This window comes from Etheostoma spectabile, chromosome 22 (assembly GCF_008692095.1).
Source record: "Etheostoma spectabile isolate EspeVRDwgs_2016 chromosome 22, UIUC_Espe_1.0, whole genome shotgun sequence".
Lineage (NCBI taxonomy): Eukaryota > Metazoa > Chordata > Actinopteri > Perciformes > Percidae > Etheostoma > Etheostoma spectabile.
The window spans coordinates 4941190-4962595 of NC_045754.1; the positions used below are offsets into that span (position 1 = coordinate 4941190).

The following is a 21406-nucleotide window of genomic DNA, read 5'->3' on the forward strand; positions in this document are numbered from 1 at the left end:
ATATCATCATGATACTTATGCCACAATACAATATTATTGCAATTTTAAACACATTGCAATATTCTGCAATATATTGCAATTTATAACCATCTTCAAACTTCTAATTTTTCCCAATTTCAAATGATATCCCCAAAAGGAAACTTAGTCAACATCTGTTTTATCTAAAAGATACATTTCTCTGTTTGTTCATCTCACTTCAATTTTATTGCTGCAAAATGGGATTGTCAAGCAGACAAACTGACCAACACATATATAATAAAAGATCCATACTTGGCGCCTGTGTATTGATACAGTATTGTCACTGAAAATATCCCTATACTATGCTGTATCGATTTTTAGTTTTCCCCCCCACCCCTAGCTAGCAATAACGCTAACTCGCCACTTTGCCAGATTGTGAGAAGAACAAGATGACAAACGTGGCTAAATGCTCGAGAGAAGATGCACACTTTTGCCAATTGGCTAAATTGTTCAAAATTCCTTTTCCATATTTAATCCTCTGCTCCACATAAATATCCAAACCACGCAAACCAAAGCAGTGAGCATTTTTTGGCTGTTGCAAGTTGTTGGATGTCACTGGTGGGATTGTTTGCGATCCAAATACCAACGTAAAAAAAGGTGATTTTTTTGTTTTGTTGGTAAAGCACATTTTACTACACGTGAACTTCATGTCTTTTACATTCAAATGCAGGGGGTCAAATATTCAGATATTTCAAATGGTCCCAGTTGGCTCCCTACCTTTCTTTACCCCCTCCTCACACCTCATTTATCTGTGTGTATCAAATAATAAAGTACGCATTACTGACATCTTTGGGTGCTGTTTGCCAAGCAGGCAGTTTGCCCACCAGTTTCCCAGCATGCGGGTTCAAGAACACTCTTTCCAGTCAAGTCTGTTGCTCTCCACTGAGCGATGATGTTTATTCCCGTTTAGCCAGAGGCAGTTGAGCAGCAGCCGAGGCAATGATCACTAAATCCAAATCCCTCCGACACTTTACGCCGTCATTATGTTGACAGGAACAGTTGCAGACGTCAATCCTCCCAACAGATTCAGCTTAAAAGCCAATACTGTCGTTAGGTGTTGTCCTTAACTGTTAAGGACCTGCATTGTTTAAAGAATAACTGATGTATGTTTTTCTTGATGCCTTTCCTTTAGTGTACCCAACTCTGTAGTTGAGGCTGGGTAGCAGGCAGTCATTGACTTGGTTCTGACATTGCACAATGGGGGAGTTTAAATTGGAAGTCGACGTCTTGGTTGTTGTTGTTGTTGTTGTTGTTTGTATTTGTATTTTTTATCAAACTGTCAAGACAGCCCTGAGAATTGCAAGATTTCTGCTTGTGTCATGTCAAATAACTAGCTTTTTTTTTCTCCCACCAAAGAAAATGCTGTTCCTCTTAACCAAAGAAAAAATACAATTGCTGCTGAATTTGTCGCCTCTGTGTTCTGTGCTACAAAGCTGAAGGCCTTTTGAGCAACTATAAATATTGAAACCTCTCTGTTAACGTTTTACATATATATCTCATTGGAGCTTGAAATTGATTTGAAGTTGGCTGAAAGGAGACAAGCATTTTGAAAAGCAAGCCCAGGGGGGAGAGTAGTTGGATATATTTTTTTTTTTGACTAAGATTAACATTCTCCTAATGTAAGATTGATAAAGGCTTGACATATCCTACTGAGCCCTATCTTTTCCCTTTTTCTTCCCTCAGCGAGTTTGAGATGTTGAGCCGCGGCAGTCTTTCTAGGCACAGCAGTTCTTGTCCTCTTTTCGAACAAAGCTGAATGTCTTCTAATACGTTTCCTTCGGGTTTTTTTCACTTTAGATTCCCACTTTTGCCTCTCTTTACAGGTTTGAAAATTTAAGTCATTCATTTTCTTACAGACAACTTCACCGTAAAAAAAGGCAAAAGGGGGGGTGGGTCACCTTTCAGTGGCTCACCACCAGGTTCCTCTCCTCTTTTCCTTTGAGCGATTGCTGATCCACCATTATTAAACAGCTTTTCTGATTTGCTTTGACCAGTGTTACCGTTTGTAATGAGTCATCCAAACAAGGAAGATCTCAAGAAATGGCCCATGCATGACCCGTCAATTCGTATGCCATTATTGTCGTGTCGTATCACACACTCGCTTTTTAGCGTGTTTATTAACGCCGTTTGGCCTCCGTTGTCGTACATTACCACGCGATGGCGTGTCAATTTACGGCGTAGCGGATAGCATGAAAGTGCAAAAATCCACGTAGGGAGGTTGGTCAGGGTGGTGGATGTGTAAAACACAGGACTTTCATTCCGGAGACCGGGGATTGTGTCCCGCCTGTTAGGTTCCCAAAACGCAACCGTCACTTTCTCCTTGCGATAACACGCCAAGGGGCGTGTATGTTTACATCCGCTGTATAGAGCATAGACATACACACGGATAGCTCAAAATGCGTACAGATAGCACGCCATTTGGCTTAAGAAAGTTGCCGTATGTTTACACAAAGTCATGTTGTCTAAACGCTGTCAGTTTGGCTTTCGTTGCTTAATGTGTACATTTTTGGCCCTCTGTGACGAAGGAAGAAGCAACGCTGTTGTTCGAGTGGAAGTTGGGATGCAGAGCTGTAATGAGAGACTGAAAATGCCGCAAAGGCAAGAAAAAGACCGTAATAAAGGTGTTACACAAAAAAAATCTATTTTAAAAGAATGAGAAGTAACATCTTTATTATGATTTTTTTTTTTCATTCATCTGCAACACCTTTGCTGCAACATCTAGTGTTTATAGTTTTTACGTACGGCCACACTGGAAGGCGGATCACAAAGCCGGCTGTAGCAGCCACCGGGCTTGTGGTAGACCAGCCGGCAAGGGTCAGTGCTGCGAACAAAAATCATCAAAAAAGTACTATCCTCAGAGCAGACACATTTTTGGGGGTGTAGGAAATACAGTGCTGATCAGCTGAGTTCCTAGAAAGGTTCATGGGCTAAAGTGTTCCTTTACTCTTATCTGCTAACTCCCTTATCCTCTCCTCCAGCTGGCCATGACTCACCCCAGTCACCACCTCAACTTTGGTATGAATCCTGATCATGCCCGCAACTCGCTGTCTAACTGTGGCATCCGCCAGCCCAAGTACGGAGACAGGAAGGTCCACCACATGTACATGAGGAAGAAGGGTGGGTCATTTTTGCCTATGTATCCCATTCTCTCACTGCCTATTGGTGTTTTTCCACTGCATGGTACCTCCTCGAGTCTACTCGCCTTTTTTGGTTTTACATTACGAAAAAAAGTCCCCGGTACTTGCTAACAGGTACTTCTTTTAGTACCACCTCAGTCGAAGTTCTAAGCGAGCTGAGGCGATACCAAAAGGTAAGCCTGTAGAGTTTATTTTTTTTGTTTTGCTGCCTCCAGCTTCTTTTGAAACTATGTGTTCAAAGCCACATGCAGAGAAGCAAAAACAACACACCTTTGACATTTTGTGTGTGTGTATGTGGTCATAGCAGTACTAATCGGCAATAGAAAAAAGAGGACGGGCCGAGTTGAGGAGGTACCATGTAATGGAAAAACGCCATTTGTTCATTTCTTACTGTCAAATGACTACTCTTGTCTACTATGGTCGCTCACCTCTCCACCCTGGTGGACTCTTTTTCAGGAATCAACACTTTGATTAACATCATGTCTCGTCTGGGGCAGGATGACCCCTCCCCTTCCAGGTAGGCTGCCTGCAGGCACATATCTCTTCATGCTATCACTGACCACAGGGGCAATCAAAGGGACGATCGTTGTGATTAATATACCCGGCAGGCCTGCTGACAAGAAAATTAACTTCAACTGTGAAAGGAAGCGATCTCACAGGGGAAATGAAATGAGCTAATTTTAAGGGCAATGGCTACTTACTATTAAATGCGAACTGCTGTTTCCTTTTCAGAGGGCTGATCAGTTGAGCATCCGTGTTGTGTGTGAGATGCCTGAGATGCCTGTCTTTCTCGCTACTTGTTCAACTGTCCTCACATCTCCACCGTTCCCCCGTCTCCTCCTCACCTTTAGGATCAATCACAACGAGAGACTGGAGTTCCTGGGCGATGCTGTTGTCGAGTTCCTCACCAGGTGAGAAAGCGCCTGCGCCTCTATGATAGACACAACCGCTAATTGAATCCGACTACAATGCTATCGGCCTTTCGTTTCTCCGCCCGTTTCTTTCTCCCCCCCTAACTTGATTTCTTCCTCTCTCTCATTGTCTACATCTATCCGTGTCTGTCACAACCACGCTCTTCTCCATACTTTCGACTCATTCAAGACAGTGATTTACTGGTAATTGGAACTGGGATGTAATTCACCCACCCCACCCCTTTTAACAGCCTGAAACTCTCCATGACAACTTGCAATTAGCTGTCTGGAATTGCTGTCTGGACTGCTGACTGTGTTATTGACTCCCAGGTGAGTGCGGACTTTGCTGCCCGGCACTTACCTAAGCACAGTGCTAATTATACGTAGCTATTATTAATCTCACACACTGCCTAGCAAGGTAGTGCCTTCCTACCCACTGTACCCCCTCCTCTGAGTAGATATTACTGCATGAAAATATAAGAAAAGGGCTCCCTCTCTCTCCACAGGGTGCAGTACTTTTCACACACAAGTTGCAAAAAAAAAAAAAAACAAGAATAGATTTTCATGTGACTTCCATTTGCCCAACAGCATATCTTCTACTACCAAAATCTAATTTGTAACCCTCAATGCTAACACTTCCACAACAGTGAACATTCAGGAGCGGGATTAAACCTTAATAGGAACTGACACTGGGTTACACAGGACACTGCTTCAGCTTCTTATGCAGCAAGAGCAGTGTTAGCAAAGAAGGTGGTTAGCCTGTGTTTCCCTGGATATCTCTGGGCATGTTTTGCCACTTTCCCTCCTTCCTCCCCCTCTTCCTTCCTTCTTTGATTGTTAGCGTCTGACGAGACATGCTTGGCCTACTCTCTGGCCCTCTGAATTATTTATCAGCCTCTTGTCCAGTTAAATGGGTACAGTAGAACCAGCCAACTGCCTTGTGCACCTCCAGTGTGCGCTGCCCTTGGCGGCTATCTGTGCCTCTGCTATCCAGCCAGCAGAATATTTTTCACATTTGAATAGCCCCAACACAGAGAGTTAGTGTTGAACAGAGGAGGGTCCTTTTTCAGAAAAATTTAATATTTCATAAGGGAAGTTTAGGTAAGTGTTGGAATTAGTAATGCGTTTTAAAGATAAAGGCCTCATAAAGTTTAAAGCGCCCATATGATGCTCATTTTCAGGTTCATAATCATATTTTGAGGTTGTACCAGAATAGGTTTACATGGTTTCATTTCCATATTTTTATTGTACTGCACATTGCTGCAGATCCTCTTTTCACCCAGTGTTTACGTCTCTGTTTTAGCTACAGAGTGAATCATTTCATTTTTATACTATCTTTTTTGGGAGTCGCACATGCTCAGTAGCTCGGTAAGATCCCATCAGCTAGGTAACTCTTTCTCCAGCTTTGGTCAGTCCAGGGCAGGATTAGCTAGGAGACTTTTTCTAGACGGCTACTTGTGGAATACCTGCAGAACAGGGACATGGAAGTAGTGCTTTTGTAGATTATAGTGAACTAGTGTGTGTTGTAGCAGTGTTTTGCCATTGAGAACGAGCTAGCATGCTACATTTAGCCACCTCGCCTTGGCTAATGACGTAAAAAGCCATGCAGATTTTGAACAGCTCACCCGGAGACTGGAGGCAGAGGACATTCAGAAAATTGTATCTTACTCAAAACAGCATGAATAGTTTTGTATGAGTGTATGAGCACCAGATACACAAAATATATCCCATTTTTTTTTCATAATATGGGCATTTTAAGAACCACTGCTGCAGAACATGTGAGGAAAGGTACATGAGATCTACAGTTTGTATGCATTGTATCTTCACTGAATGAGCCTTTGGTGCACTGCACTGCTAGTGGGTCAATAGTTTACTGCACCAATGGATTTGATGGCCATTTTTTTGTGAATTTGTCTTTATTTTAAAAGGACTAGCTTCTGATTTAAAAAAAACAGTGGTATGAAAACAATGTTTCTGTACCTGAATGCTATGTGGCCCAGGTAGCCGCTCTCTGTGACTGACACTTTTGCCAGCAAACCAAGAATCTCTGGTCTAATTATTTTTCATTACACAAAGTGGTTTTTATTAATTCCAAGTGCTTTGTTTTCACACTAAGATCACAGTACCCTGACAAATAAACCTCTCGTGGTTTTGGAAAAACGGAACACCACCTGCTTTTCTCTCTGTGCATTGATTGGAAATGACTGAATTAAATGGTCTGTTTTAATTCAAATGAAATCAAATGATACGCTGTGGTTAGGGAGACGCTGGACCGTAATGAAAATGGAACCTGCTCGCCGAAACCCAGCTGTGGAACTACTGAAGCGTCTGAGGCCATTTCTGGGTTCCAACATAGACCTGGAAAGGCTGGAAGTCTTTAGGAAATTAATTAGGTGGTCTCGACAAAATTGGTAAATGCAGGATGAGGCAAGTTAAACATACTGTATATCTAACCATATTCTATGTGAATTGTATTATTCAAATTGCTCAATACCAAATTGCCTGTAACTATTTCTGTAATTATTTTTCTTGTTGAAATTTTGACGTAATGAGTTTATTTCATGTCCTTTGCTTTTATTTTTATTTATATTTCCTATAAACAAGGTTCTTGTGAGCTGGTGAGGTTTCACTGTAAGCCCCCAGGGGTTTCTGACCTCTCCAGCAAACACCTTTTCTCTTTTTATGTGAAAGAGATATGCTGCGATTTATGTTGTATTGTTAGATTTTTTAATTTGAATGTGTGCAAACAATAAAACTAACTATAAATTTCAGAAAGTTGTACTCCCGCTTTACTTACACATTCTCATTATTGTTTGATTTTTCAACGTTGTCATATTTCCCTGCCAACTCTTTCTTTTTTTTCTTGTTTTTTTTTTCTTTTGTAAGATACTTTTTTGGGGCTTTTCTGGCATTAATGGACAGGACAGCTAGGGGAGAAAGGGGAGAGAGAGGGGGAGGACATGCAGGAGATCGTCACCTCTGCGTTGAGACATTAACCTCTATGTAAATGTGCGCCTGCTCTACCAACTGAGCCGACCCAGCCACAATTTTACTTATGTTTTATGAATACTTATGGTTGTAAAAAAAAAAAAAGAATATGCCCCAACTAAAGATGTTTATAAACCATGAAATCTGAGATGCTGTTCTAATTCTAACTGTTCTAATCTGTTTTCATTTTCTCTGTCCACAGTGTCCACTTGTACTACCTTTTTCCCAGTTTAGAGGAGGGCGGCCTGGCTACCTACAGAACAGCCATCGTACAGAACCAGCACTTAGCCATGCTAGCCAAGGTAAACTCATAACAAGTCCTCCCTCTGTAGGGTCAAAGCAGTGAAAGTTCTGTGAACTGACAGGAGAACATGTTTGAGACAGTGTTATTGTTTTCTGTCTTGCCGTTATGAGCTTGATTCTTTCTAAGGGGGCACTGGGGAAAAGAGTAATTTTGTCTTGCTGCCATCCCTTCCCTTCTTTTTTTGCCCCCTCAGGTTTGTAATTGGAGTTAAAAGGTTGTTGTTTTGGAGAACTAGACTAGTGCGACTGGGGTCCCTGTGGGCCCCTAGAGGTCTTCCTGAAACACTCTCCAGTTCCTGTTATCGCTAGGCCCCCTTGCTTCGCTCCTTCTCTCGCTGGCAGCGTTGTACAGCCAAGCCGCACTCACTGGCACATTTGTAAAGAACACAACAATAATCGTCCCGTGATGTGGAGAAAGCAATTAAAAACTTCAATCTTTCATGTTGCTCCCTGCTGAATACAAAGATGCAGCCGCCCGAATCTGCATTAGTGCTGTGTAGCAGTTTGGCTTGTTTCAATTTGCCGCTCGCGGTAAAGTGAGTGTGATGCAGCGTTCGACGTTGCCAAGTTGTTTACCAGGCTCCTCTAAAGCCGTCTGCTCAAGAACACTCGCAATTATCTTTCAAAAAAATAGCTTCAGCGAGCAACGGCACAATCCGCCACTTCACTTGGAAGGCTTGAAAGTCCAAACGGGTTCCCTCTGAGTTGGAGTATTTATGAATTGTGACTTAATTTGTGTGTGCAATCACGGGGGGTAGGATACCACCAACAGTTACCAGGCATAATTAAATAGCACCCGGGGTATTTGTCTGTGGTACACTGCCAGTAAAATCAAGTTGTGCTACTTTTGAGTGGCCCAAAGAAATAGTTGCAAAAAACTTTGACTGACCCACAGTCTCACACTTCACTGCATGTATTAACATTAAATGGAAACTAATTATTATTATAATTAATATTATTAGACTGAACATGTATACTTCTTTACGTGATGTCCTGCTTTATTCTCACACAGCTTTAGAGTTGACCAGTACAACCAGCTCCACTAGAAGTTTAGGGCCTTATTCAAGAGTAGTGTGGTTATAGTTGTTGGGTCAATTAGGGGAGGGTTTGTCATTCAGTTTTTTTTTGTTTTTTTTAAATCACATTTTTTCCAAGCAGGTACTCTTAGTCTGTCAGACTCTTAGTCTGTCTCAGCAATTGTTTCCGGACGAGCCCAGGTTCTATCACGAGAAAACGCTTCAGAAGCCCTAACACATTAAAAGGTGGAGAAACTTTAAAAAGTCAATCAGGGCAGTAGAATTAAAAAAATATAAGAATAGAATAAAATAAATTCTCACAAAATAGAGACAGAAGTAACCGCAAGGTCCGCTCTCTGTTTGGAAAATACACTGTACAGTGATAGTGCTCAGTTTTATACTGTACATTAGTCGATAATATTGCATTCAATACAATACTGTGTACTGTACAGCAGCAGGGGCTGGTTTGAGCTTGTTTAGATTAAAATACAACAAAATATACGCTGAATATATTTGCACATAAGGTATAATATAAACACGCACACATCCACACTCACACACACACACACACACACACAGCGAGAGGTATGTTGTATGTAATACAGGTATAGTAGGGGTAGTACCACAGAGATAAATAGGACATTTGACATTGCTATTATAATATTACATTTATTTTATAAGCATATGGCACATTTGTAATTAATAATACATTCAACATCAGTGTTTTATGTCTCTTTAACGTCATTGAGGTGGTCAGTTGCCAGTGCAGCTTAATGCCCACTCCTCTGATCTGCATACTTATTGTAAAAAGTGGTTTGAAGGTCACCATTGTACTAATTCACAATTTATCTTGGGATAATCTAGTGTGTGCGTGCGTGTGCATGCCCGTGCGCGTCTCATTGTAATTTTGTACATTGTATGCACGTGTGTGAACATTTTCCTCCTGTGTCGGCTTAGTGCATCATGCCACAGCTGGACGACACATGGGCACATCTGTCAGTGCCATGAAGTAGAACCTTTTCCAGCCATGGCAGGCAATCTTTTTCATTTCCCTCGAGTTTTTTGCTCCCTTTATTTCCTTTTTTTTTCCACGAAGAGCCTATAAAAATGTGCAATTCCAAAAAATGCTATTACTTTTTTTTCAAGAGGCTATTACTGATGTTTCCAACTGATATGAATGTCTTTGTCTTTTACAGAAACTGGAGTTGGATCGCTTCATGCTCTACGCCCACGGACCAGATCTGTGCCGGGAGTCGGACCTGCGACACGCCATGGCCAACTGCTTTGAGGCTCTTATTGGTGAGATTCCCTCGAGACCAAGATAGAAGCAGGGATGGTGTTTGTGCAGGAGAACAGAAAAAAAGACGAATGCATTTTGAGTAAACTATTCCAAAAAGGATAGATTTACATATTTAGTTGACGCAAATTTTACTGAAAACAAATACTGTCTCTCCGCTCCTAATGACACAACACAAACATTAGGAGGGGGGGTTTATGCTCATATAGTGTAGTACACTTAATAGTTTTAGTGAAGTGCTGCTTTGCTGGACTTAGCAGCAGCAGCGTGTGTGTGTGTGTGTGTGTGTGTGTGTTTTTACGTTGTGTAAATAGCTGCAGTGGATCTCCCATTAGGCTCTGGACACATTACACAGCTTTATTGATCTCAGGAGATGTGGTTTGACCTCTGGCTGGAGATGCAATCCCCAGAGCGCTGCTCTCCTTTACCCACACCAAACACATACACAAGCTTGCTATTCATCTCACCAGCAGTTCAGTGATAGAGTTAGTGCAGTTATTAGGACCCTGTGCTTAAAACCACACACACCAAACGCACATGGGAAGCAAAAATCTCTTGGCGGGGACCGTCTCCCTCTTTCCATCCAACCCCATGGGCAGCGCTAAGCCAAGCCTCGCTCCTTGAGAGCTGCAGAGTCGGCAGCTTTCCTCATCTTATCACCATCTTGATTAAACCAGTTCAGCCATCTCGGCGCTCCCCTGATGATAGATACAGAAAGTGGGTGGCTTTAAAGAGATCTTCCTCGCCTCCCCTCTCCCTTCTTCAAAAACAGCAGTGCGCAAAGAGTGCTGACTGGCACCACGGCCCCCCCGTTGGCCCCGGGGCCCCGTTCTTGTTACGGCTTCATTATCAGCAGAGACAAAGTCATAATCTATTCTGTCCTGTGGCTGTCGCCGCCTCATTGCTGCACACATCGGAGCAAGGCAGCAGGGTCACGACTCTGGATGACTCTCTCTGTCGTCCCCCTCTCTCTCTCTTTTTATATCTCAAATTTCAACTTAATAAAAGTGATGAATAAACAGGGATGCTGTTATAAAGGAACCTGGGAGAAAACAGCTGTCAGAGCACCCTGTGGTGATAGGTTTGAGATTACTAACTCCAAAATGATTCCCCCCCCCACACCGCAGACACACATGCTGCAGGGGCTAAACATGCACACATACACACAGATTTGACACGTGAAAAGTCACTTCTATTGAAAATGCCTTCTGATGTTGCCTCTCTTCGTTCACTGAGACTTTTGTCATCTTCATTTCATTTTTTTTGTTTTTAGCTCAAACGCCTCCTTTCAGACCCTGTCGTTGAGCAGTCTGTCTCCACCCTCCCCTGTCTCTGACTTACTCTTTATGTCCCGTTGCGTCCCCCCCTCCGTGATCTAGAGTTTGGGTGTTATTAGGTGAAAGACGAGCCTCGCAGATGATGAGTCATCATGTCATTCTGTCATCTCCCCCTCTCTTCCCTCCCTCGCCCTCCTCCCTCTCCAGTCCTCCAACTCTCTCACCGAAAAGAGAGCATTTTCTCGTCAAAAGACAAACTCAGATCGCTCACACGTGCCGTAGGATGGCACGAGGGGCTCACAAACGTTTCATTTCATCCTCACGCACACTTTTCCATCTGACAGAGACGTCAAACCACCACTTTCCCAAAAAGCAGCAGGCACCCCGTCAACAGACATGCACATTGGTGTGTCGCTGCCTTGATGTCTGAAGGTACCATCATTTTTTGAATTTTCTTTTTTCTATTTTAACATGCTTTTTTCCCCCTCAAGCGTGCACATGCTAAGAATTCAAATGGGCCTATTTCCGTACACTGAAAGCTGTGATGGAATATGACATGCTCATAATATTTCCAAGGCCCTGGCAGATAGCTTTAACGGCTTACTATGCATCTTTTCTGACCTTTGTTTTATTTGTTTCCTTGCCACAGTGACCATTGAACCTGGGCTTTGTTGGAAATGGCAGATAATCCTCTGCTTTGCATGGGCAAGGCTTTCCCTTAGTGGAGCCGAGAATGTGTCTGTCTCCTAACCCTGAGGCAGGGCCATTCTCTTGCTCGAGACAGAGAAAGATAGTGGAGGGCGCCTAAGAGAGAGAGGAAGAATGGAGGGAGAGCGGTAGAGGAATGGAAAGCAAAGGCATCTGCAATGCAAATGGGTGCCCTGCAACCCTGAATAATTCAAAGTGTTGAATGGAAATCTGGCTTTTCTGATCCTCTGTCATTAACTTCTGCCGGAGTGGGCCATTCTCATTTGGGCTCTTTTGGCCTGCACACCTCCCATTCTGTACCACCCCCCTCCCCTCTTCTCTCTCCCCCCCTCTCCCTCTGTGCTTTTGCTCTTGCCCACTACCTCTTCGTCTTTAGAAACCATTTTCTCTCTCTGCTTATTCATAGCAAGTCTGCACGCCTGTTGCCCTCCCGTTTCCCTCTCAGGTCTTCTCCACTGATAAGCCACGTCGCTTCCTTCCTGCCGAACTGTTTGAAAAGAATTGAGCGAAGAAGAAAAGAGGCACCACTCTGTTTTTATGGCCCTAATTTCCTTGTACAGTTGATCTGTGGATTATAGGCTGCCAGCAGCCATGGGGGATACAGATGGTGAACCTTTGTGAGGGCCCTCTCTAAGCTCTTCCTATTAAAGGAACGGAGAGAAAGGATTATCTCTCGCTGAATATCAGATTCATACACAATACAGCCGGTGTATTCATTGAGCGAGTACTGCTCCCTTTGTTAATTGCAGCAATGGTAGCAGTGGTGGAGTTGGTTTCTTTCGCGCCCTCTTTTTTGTTTCTTCCATCTCACCCCATTGCTCCAAGCCTCCTTTTTGAAAAGTAAGATGTTTGATGTTACAATGCACTCAGCCTGCCTTTGTCGCTGCAGTGGTGAAAATTCTATTTTCATGTTTTGGTTTTGTTTATTTTTTTGCCTTTTAATGTGTTGCTTTCTGTGTCCGTCTGCTGCTTCAGCCCCCATTGAGCCGGAGAGGCAGCGGCTTAATATATTATTTGATGGATTAGAGCCTGAGCGTTTTTGAATAATTCATTCTAGGTTATTAATGTGACTGTCAGCCGCTGGTGTTTCATATGCCCCTGATTCTGGGTTTTTATTGGTCACTGAAAACCCACAGACATTGGAATTCTATTCCTAAACATAACACTGTACAGTCGGCATGGCTGTCTGCATTAGCCTTGTGACAGATGTGGAGATTTATTAGTGCCTGGCCTTCTCTGGCCATGACTGATATCCTCCACACAGTACTTGATGAAAACTTGGTTAGTACACTGTTTACACTGTGTTTTCTCTAACCTGTACCACATCTACACTATCAGTTCAGGGTGGGCTCCATTGGACTACGGTTCCACTTTTGGTCCAGTTTAAAGTTGGGAAAATACCTAGATTCATCAAGCTCAGTGTGCAGAGATTGCAGAAAGCAGTGTAAGGGTGATCGATTATGGAAATAGCAAATAGGTAATCTACCTTGAAACAATTGCACTGAACTTTATTAAATACTGAGTTAGTTCTTAAGTTGGTTATTTAAAATTGTGACTTAAAACTAAATACGTTCACTGAGGGATTAAAAAAAAGAAAAGAAAAAAAATCTGGTGAATCACACTTTCCTGGAAGTTCCCAAAGGTACTGGCAGTGCACACTCAAATCCAGTGTCCCCACCGTATTGTCAGGGATTCTTCATGTGCATACTCTAGGCAGGTTTACCTCACTCGTTGGCCTCCTTTATAGTGCGCTGGCTAGTGCCGGAGCTCTGAGACGGCAGAGTGATTTGGCCAGGGCATGATGTTACTGCAAGATGAGCTGCGGAGTAATGCTAGCATATAATTGCCAGTTGAGTTGCCTGGGCGTCTTTGTGGGCCGTGTGCATTTGGGGCGTTAGCTGCAACTTTGCAGGCTGATGCGGTGGACTGTGAAGAACAGATCTCCGTTTAATGATTGCGAAAAGTTGTGCGATTGATTGGATTGCTTTGGGGCAAACTTTTTGCACAGCCAGCCGCCTTGTCAAGAGTGTTCTCGCTAGAATTAACTGCATATCTTGGTTTCTTAATGCACAAGCTCTTTGATTGACACCAAAGGTGTTGCTTTGAGATTTATAATACCTTTTTTAAATCCCTGGAGGTTCACCTGGTTTCTCCCGTCCTCCCTGCTTACCCCCCCCACACACACACACACACACTTTCTCCTTCCTCTTGGAAGAAGTTTAGAAAATCTAATAAGAAAAACTTTGAGTTTCAACGACTTCATGGACTCCATTTGGGGAAACTCTCTAAATCTGCTGTGTCATCAAAACATGAAGAAAACTGCCTCCTGGCCCCACCCACACCTAGCTTCAGTGTTCACACACACATGAATGCATTGTGAGTGGGGGGTTGAAAGACATTCAAATCTTGGTCCTAGGAGGGAGTTCTCATCCTCCCACAGCTGGTCTCAAGAGGAAACATCTGTTACGAAGCAGCATCTAGAACTGAGGTCCACATTATGGTAAAAACCACAAATCTCAGTGCTGATGCTTAGTGGAAAACATCCTGCAAAGAACTGCTCTCCTCTCTAGAGCCTCCTGTGGTCAGCCTCAGTGAGACGTGCGCCCCGACATGCCAAGTTTACAGAAGTCTTGCTTACTGATACAGATCTGCAGTGGGGGGAGTGGCATGTTGCTTGTGTGGACTTCAAGAAGAGTTTATAGATATGATTTATAGACGCATTGTGTTCAAAGCATTGCAGGAAATGACTCCTGTGTCTAAAAGCCATATTGACTGGTGCCTTCCAAATTCACAAGCTACTTTCATTATTTTACCACTTAACTAGATTTTTATGTTAGTAAAGGGTATCTAAATAAAGGAGAGCCTGCTACTTGCCAAAGAAGCTGCTAGGGTAAGACAAGGTTGTCAGCTTAATCAAATTTTTACTAACATTTGGGCAATGGCTGGTAGTAAATTCCTCTGTTGAGACGTAAAGGGCAGATAGATGGTGTGTGCATTTGGTTTTTTTTGCTTGGCAGTTTGTTTGTATTTCTTTATGGTTTCAGTTATATAGGCTGCATCTTTACTTTGTGTGTGTGTGTGTGTGTGTGTGTGTGTGTGTGTGTGTGTGTGTGTGTGTGTGTGTGTGTGTGTGTGTGTGTGTGTGTGTGTGTGTGTGTGTGTGTGTGTGTAAATGGCCTGTTAGCCATCTGAAAGCAGTTTTCCTCCCCAGATGATGAATCCCTCATATGTTTTTGATGTTGTCCATGAAAGCAGTTTGCGCATTTAGACTTGCAACCGCACCGCGCCCCATTTCCACCGGCTCATTTATGCACATAATAAAAACCGCTGCACGATTGTATACCCAATTTGCCAGGTGGTTATTGCTTTCTAAATTGAATGAGCCACCCTAAGTGTGATGGTTGGAACTTGTACGCAGCTTAAAGGCACCATGATAGTTCCACTGATTCTAGTAGAAACAGTAGAAGAGCAAAACACACAAAGGAGAGTTGACTTGTGCAAAGGAGCTGACTATTGCAACAGAAGGAGCTGGAGATGCTGCATATAATTCCCATGGAGAGAGACATTTGGGATACTTGTGTTGCTCCTTGCTTGCTTTGACAGCCGCGCTCTGCAATTTTGGACCAATCCTCAAATCAAATGTTTTTCTTTGTCCATTGTCTTTTGTGCGTTGGTGTATGTTGTGTTTGTATTTTTATCCCCTCACAATTCAAGTTCAATTTGCCACATTCTGTTTGTTGTGTGAACATCAGCACAAATAAGTCATGCCCGAGTGCGAAGGGGAGTGACAAAGAGGACATAATAGTTTTGTGCACACTGTCCCTGAATGGTTTGAGCATGAAGTGCATAAGTCTGTATGTGGGCTGGTATCTGTTTGCCAGGCCTATACATGCTTTAGCGTGTGACAGAGGCTCAGCCTGCCACAGATTTGATGTTTATGTGACCTTGGCCAGTTCCATCTCAGTGTAGGGGGGGGGACTCTGCACAGGAACCCCGAGGTCATGTTCACTGCAAAAAGCAATAAAAATGCACTCCTACTTTTAATAAAGCAATTATAACTCATTGCCGAGTTCAATTAATTTTAAGTTTTCCATTAGGAGGGAAGTCTGAAATTGCCTCAGAATTGCTTGAAATTGTTCACACCAGCACTGCAGTGGTGAAATATAATACTTTTCACAGTTAGTTTGAATTTGTGTGGGATTTGCGTATAAAGGCTCCAACACACCAACCTGACGGCAAAAAAGGCAGTTGGACTGATCATTCGGCTCCCATTGGTCCAAAAAGTGCCTCGGAACACACCAAAGCGACCCCGACCTGAGCGTACGTTCTGCGTGTGCGCGAGACATAATACGTGTCGTTAATAACAGCAGGCTCGTGTTTTACAAACATAGCTGACCGAAACGTGTTTCTGAAAACATTTTAAGCGAGAAATAGGCCATAGAGTTACTAAATCGATCAACAAAGGTCAGTTTGAAAGATTTTAGTTTTTTTTAGAGGCATTTGTCACGCTCGTCATTTCCGGTAAAGGCTTTAGCATATGCGCGCTGATTCGCTAGTCAAGGGCATTCACTCCACCAATCAGATTGGTCATTGAGTCAGCCAAAATGAAGGCCGACGGCTCCGACGGCTCCAGACTCGAGTCACCGACCTCGCCAGGCGGACGATTATCTGGCTGGTGTGTTGGCGCCTTTATTGAAATTATCCTGCACAAATTAACAGCAAATACTCCACAGAGTTTGTGGACACTTCCCAATTAAGCGGTGTATTGATTTTGTCTAATTAATTCTTAGTTTCTTGTTTTTCACTGTTGTTTTTAGGTGCTGTGTATTTGGAAGGAGGCTTGGACGAGTCCCGGCAGCTCTTTGGTAGACTCCTTTTCAACACCAAGGTAACTGACAAAATGTTTTACTCAGCTCTAATTTGGTTTCTGCCCTCTGCCACTCTGTAGTTTGATATTCAGGATGTGTATTTGCATGAACGTATGTCTCTTTTTGTGGAGACTTGTGTGTTTACACATCAGACGTAGAAATAAACTGTTGACATGCTAGACAAGAGTTTTATATATAAATTTGGGATGACATAGCTGTAATGTTTTTACCGATCCAACATGTTTAAACCCACACACTACATGTTTTGGCACCGCTACATATTGCACGCTGTTGAAGCATTGCCATCCTCAGAATGGTATTTCTGCCATAATCTTGAATTAGTCTGCAATGCTTTTGACTAGCTGCTTATTATGTGCACTGCACTGATATTCAAAAAGATAAAAGGATAAGACTGTGGAAAAAAAAGAAAATCTGGATGAAGACATAGCATGGTTTGTATATTTTGTGAAATGAACTGGAGGTGTGGAACAATGTGGTTTGCCAGTCTTAAACAAGGCACGTGCGTGCGTGCGTGCGTGCGTGTGAGAGAGAGATCAGCAAGCTTGAATACGTAATGAATGATCAGTATTTGCATTTATCTTGGCAAGAAATGTTATGAGTCAATTAAATAACCTGCAGCACATCTAGTATGTAGCAGCAGGCATTGTTCTAATTGGCTATTGAGGGTGTCTGTCTGAGATTCAGTTGGTAACTCCCAACACACTACACAATAAGGGTCCGGGATTCAGAAAATGTCACAATTCGATACGTATTTTTAGGTTCACGATTCAATAACAAAACAATTCACAGTATGTAAAAGTAGTTACCTTTCCCATGTGATAGTATACACGCCATTAAAACTTATCCATCACTTTATCAACAGAACATTTTTCCTTGATTTTTCTCCATGCCTGGTTAATTCACTGATTCTTTTCTTCTGTGTGGCCAGCCGTGGTGTTTGAGTGCCATCTGTAGAGTATTTATTTCCCCGTGGAGAGCTGAAACATCCTTGGTTCTGTTTTACTGTCATCCTTTGGCCATGAAAGTTGACAGTTATCAAGTTATTTAGTTGAATGAATTGGAGGTCTTTATTTGTATATTGAGAGATTCCGTGTAAAGACTGACTTCTTTCAGCTGCTGAGCATATGTGGATTTGAATTTAAAAAATGCATTTCAAGCACTTATTATAAGTAACGAGCAGGCAGAGAATGGGGTACACATCGCTATCAATAACGTAAAAAACTGCAGTCAACATACAAAGATAAACATGCCCTCACAAACATACTGTATCTTCTAATGCAAAATAAACCAGCAGCATTGAGTACTTTGAGATCCCATGGCTACAAAAGATACCCGCTGTGTTTTTGTTCATTTCATCACCGAGGGAGACAACAGATGAGAGAAAAGTTTGGCATGCTTCTGATAGAATTCCATATGCACGATAGAATAGACGGGGGAGCATCCATGTGCAATGAGAAGTAAAAAAAGAAAAAGACGGGGTGTATTAGTTGCATGTTTTATGGAAAAAAGGAACCCAAGTAGACAAAATCAATTTGTATAAGAATAACTAGAAAATTGCATTACATGATCTTAGATCAATGGTAAATATAGACATTCAAGCTCAGATGTAGTCAGGAGCTAAACCTTTCGACTGAAGTAAAAAAAAAAAAATATATATATATATATATCTCAAAATGAATTCTAATATCTACTGGGAGCCTGTAAAAGGATGACCTAAAGTGGGATATGTGATCTGTATTTGTTTTTCTACTTTAAAGAGTCTCTATTGCATTTTGAACTAGAGTTGTTCCGCCGCCAATACCTGTATCGGAAATGCCTTTGATACTGCCTAAAATGCTGGGATTGGTATCAGCGAGGATGTGGGTCTGTGCACCTTTGTGATACCGCATAGTTTAACCCCTAAATCCCCCAAAATCTACCTTAATCTACCTCTAGTTTCTGTTCTTTTTCCCGTTTTGACTGACTAGATAATAAAAGAAGGTTTAATGGCATTCAGTCTCTCTGTGAATTTACAAAGAGATTAACCTGAGCCAGGGCATGCAACAATATCAATCATATTATACCTACCAGAGTTAGTAGTGTACAATTGTTAATTATTAATAACATAATATTTTTGAACACACTGATATCGGATCAGCATCTGCATTGGCCAATATGCGAGTTAAAGTATCGGAATTGGGAAGGAAATATTGGTAATTGGAACATCTTCATTTTGAATTGCTGGAGTTGAGTGCACGCTTTGCAGCTCATGCAAGGAAAAAAAAAGTGGTCAGTAGAAGGGTTATGAAAGCATAAACAACTTACTCCAAATCTAAAAAGGATAAAGAACATGATTTAACAACCTTTTGTACATGGCCTTCACATTTAGAATAAACGCATCTTTCAAGTTTAACGGTTCCACACTGTGGTCATACAAGTGAAAACAAAACCAGATTCTCTGGCCCATGTGTATTCTTCAAGGGGGCAACGTAAAAAAGATGACTGCTGCGACTCAAAACCCCTCCAACCTGTCAGCTATTCATGTCAGTAGTGGCACTGCAGCTATGCTCTGCACAGTCCAAGTTGCACTATGAAAAACCTTTACAGTGCATCACAACAATCAATGATAAAAATCACAGCCATTAAATGTTCTCAATAGCACACTTAATGCAGTACAATTATGGATGCTGAGGGAGCATATTGGTTAGGTTGCATGTGAAGTTGTGCATGCAAAATTTTTAGACATGGAGACTAAGGGTTTAAATTGTATGGCTTGTCACCCCCCCTGCTGAATCTCCCTGATGGCTGTTCTGTCAACAAATCTGAGAGGAGACAGATGGACACAGACCAGAGAGCCAGGTGGTATGATGGGTATGGGGGTGGGGAGTTGTGGGCCAGAGAGATGGACGGACACCGGCTGAGATACATTTCTTTGGTCTGCAGTACTACTCGCATCCTTCTGTATTTCTAGCTTAACACGTTTCAAATGGGTCTTCTCACAGCACATTACCAAACTAATGAGAGGCAGTGCAAAATTGAAGGACTCTACATTTTTCTTTATCACACCCGGCAAGGTTTTGCTGGTCCAATTTGTTGGTATAGTATTCCATTCACACATGGGTGATCAATCCCATTTCCCCTTCTTTTCTCTCTGTAACAACAGGATTCTGGCTGGTGTCCCTTTGCTCCGCTCTTGTTTTCTCTCTTTCCTTTCCATTCTTTCCTCTCTCTAACACTCCAGGATGTCATTCCTCTCCACAGATGTTTTGCCCCAGTCCTCTTATGACAAGTCATCACAACAGCATCACAACTCCGGAGGTAGAATTTAGAATTGACTACCTAAGACAAAGCTTACATGTCATTTCCACCTCAAGAGCTAGCCAGACAAACAGTAGCCCAGTTTTTTTCCTCCTCTCTCTTTCTGTTATTCCATAATTGGTATGGCATTCATGGCTGGAGTGCAACAGTTATTTCCGTCCCCTTGTTTTTCTCTCAACATATCACCTTTGCTGGCACTGGTTCACAAACAACGGGGCTCTTGCTGAGGATGGAATTGAGCTTCATTGCACACAGATGCCCGTAGGAACAATGAATACTAATTTGCTAATGATGTTACCGTGGAGGTTATTAAAGCATCGGTAGAGAGACAGGAAGCCTCTTCTTCAATGGAAGCTGCTCAATTGCTCTCAACCTGGACCCAACAGCAGTGCAATATAGCTGGGGAAAGATGTTGATGCCACTGATCTGTCCTGAGGGAAATGTCTCTTTTGAGGAACAATCATCATAATGATGATCCCGCTAGTTACCCGTGGGCTAATCTGTTGGCTTTTATTAACACCACCACACAGGCATACACACTAAGACAGCAAATGCAACAAAGGTTGCTGTGACAACCGAGATGGTCACCATGGCACTGCAATGGTTGCTTTTGGTGGTATGGGCATCCCAGCCTTCTTCCTACCTCCCTCACTTCTGTATGCATTACTAAAAAGGGTTTTAGAGCAGCTTGATGGGAAGTGGCATCAACTGTTTGAGTCTTTCGGCCTTTTCTCCACATTTTGATATGGTTAACTGTGCTGGTATGTATTCTGATTATTTTTGCAAAACCATTAAATGGTTTTGCAAAAATTGCCTTTATATCAGGTTTTAACTGTATTTGATAATCATGACTCACTATGGTGTTATTTTGATCACTTGGTACACCAGTAGAGTGTGCTAGGCTTACATGCTCATTCAGGTGAAAGACTGGCTGACAACTCCCTCCATACTAAGGTCATCTCACTGGCTTGCATCAACAGTGACCTCTCCCTCTGTTAGGTGGATTCAAGCTAGTTCTTTCTGCATGAACACAGATTATTCATTACTTTTCCTTTTTGAAAGATCATCCACTGGAAATAAGCCTTTCTGAGAATGAGTTGAGTGTTTCTATTTTCCCTTACATGAACCACAAACAATACACTCTACTTCTCTTTTCACTCGGCTACTCTTTACCCCTTCGACACCCTAATGCCCGCCAACTACCGCCAATATGTCCAAATGTTTTGAATAAGTTTGAATGAGAGTGTTTTTTCCATTGCGTCCTTGGTTTGATAATAGCTTGGGAAATGAATGCATGCCCACATTCACAAGCTATTTCCCATTTGTATACACGTTTCTGCTCAAAGGAACTGTAAAAGTTGTGCTCTTCACCTCAACAATAAATGTAGCTATAGACCAATTGTTCAAGAAACACTGAACATTGTCGAAGAAGAGCACCATTATGTCCCAATAATGAATGGCCAACAGTCCCAGGGGTGTGGGGGTTAGGGTGTGGTTACAGGGTCTAGTGGCGTTGACTATTCACGGTTGGCTTGTGAGCCCTGAGTATGGGCATGACTGAGCCT

At 42.4% G+C, this 21406-nt stretch overlaps 1 protein-coding gene across 3 annotated transcripts in view; it reads left to right on the top strand.

Annotated features, from left to right (window-relative positions):
- drosha (drosha ribonuclease III) overlaps positions 1-21406 on the top strand; it is a 102643-nt gene that overhangs the window by 39195 nt on the left and 42042 nt on the right. For all 3 annotated transcript variants that reach the window (XM_032503464.1, XM_032503462.1, XM_032503463.1), the window contains exons 18-23: positions 2997-3135; positions 3612-3672; positions 4007-4066; positions 7257-7356; positions 9570-9672; positions 16473-16543. In XM_032503464.1, the coding sequence (XP_032359355.1) occupies positions 2997-3135; positions 3612-3672; positions 4007-4066; positions 7257-7356; positions 9570-9672; positions 16473-16543 (534 nt within the window). The remainder of the gene's footprint in view (positions 1-2996; positions 3136-3611; positions 3673-4006; positions 4067-7256; positions 7357-9569; positions 9673-16472; positions 16544-21406) is intronic.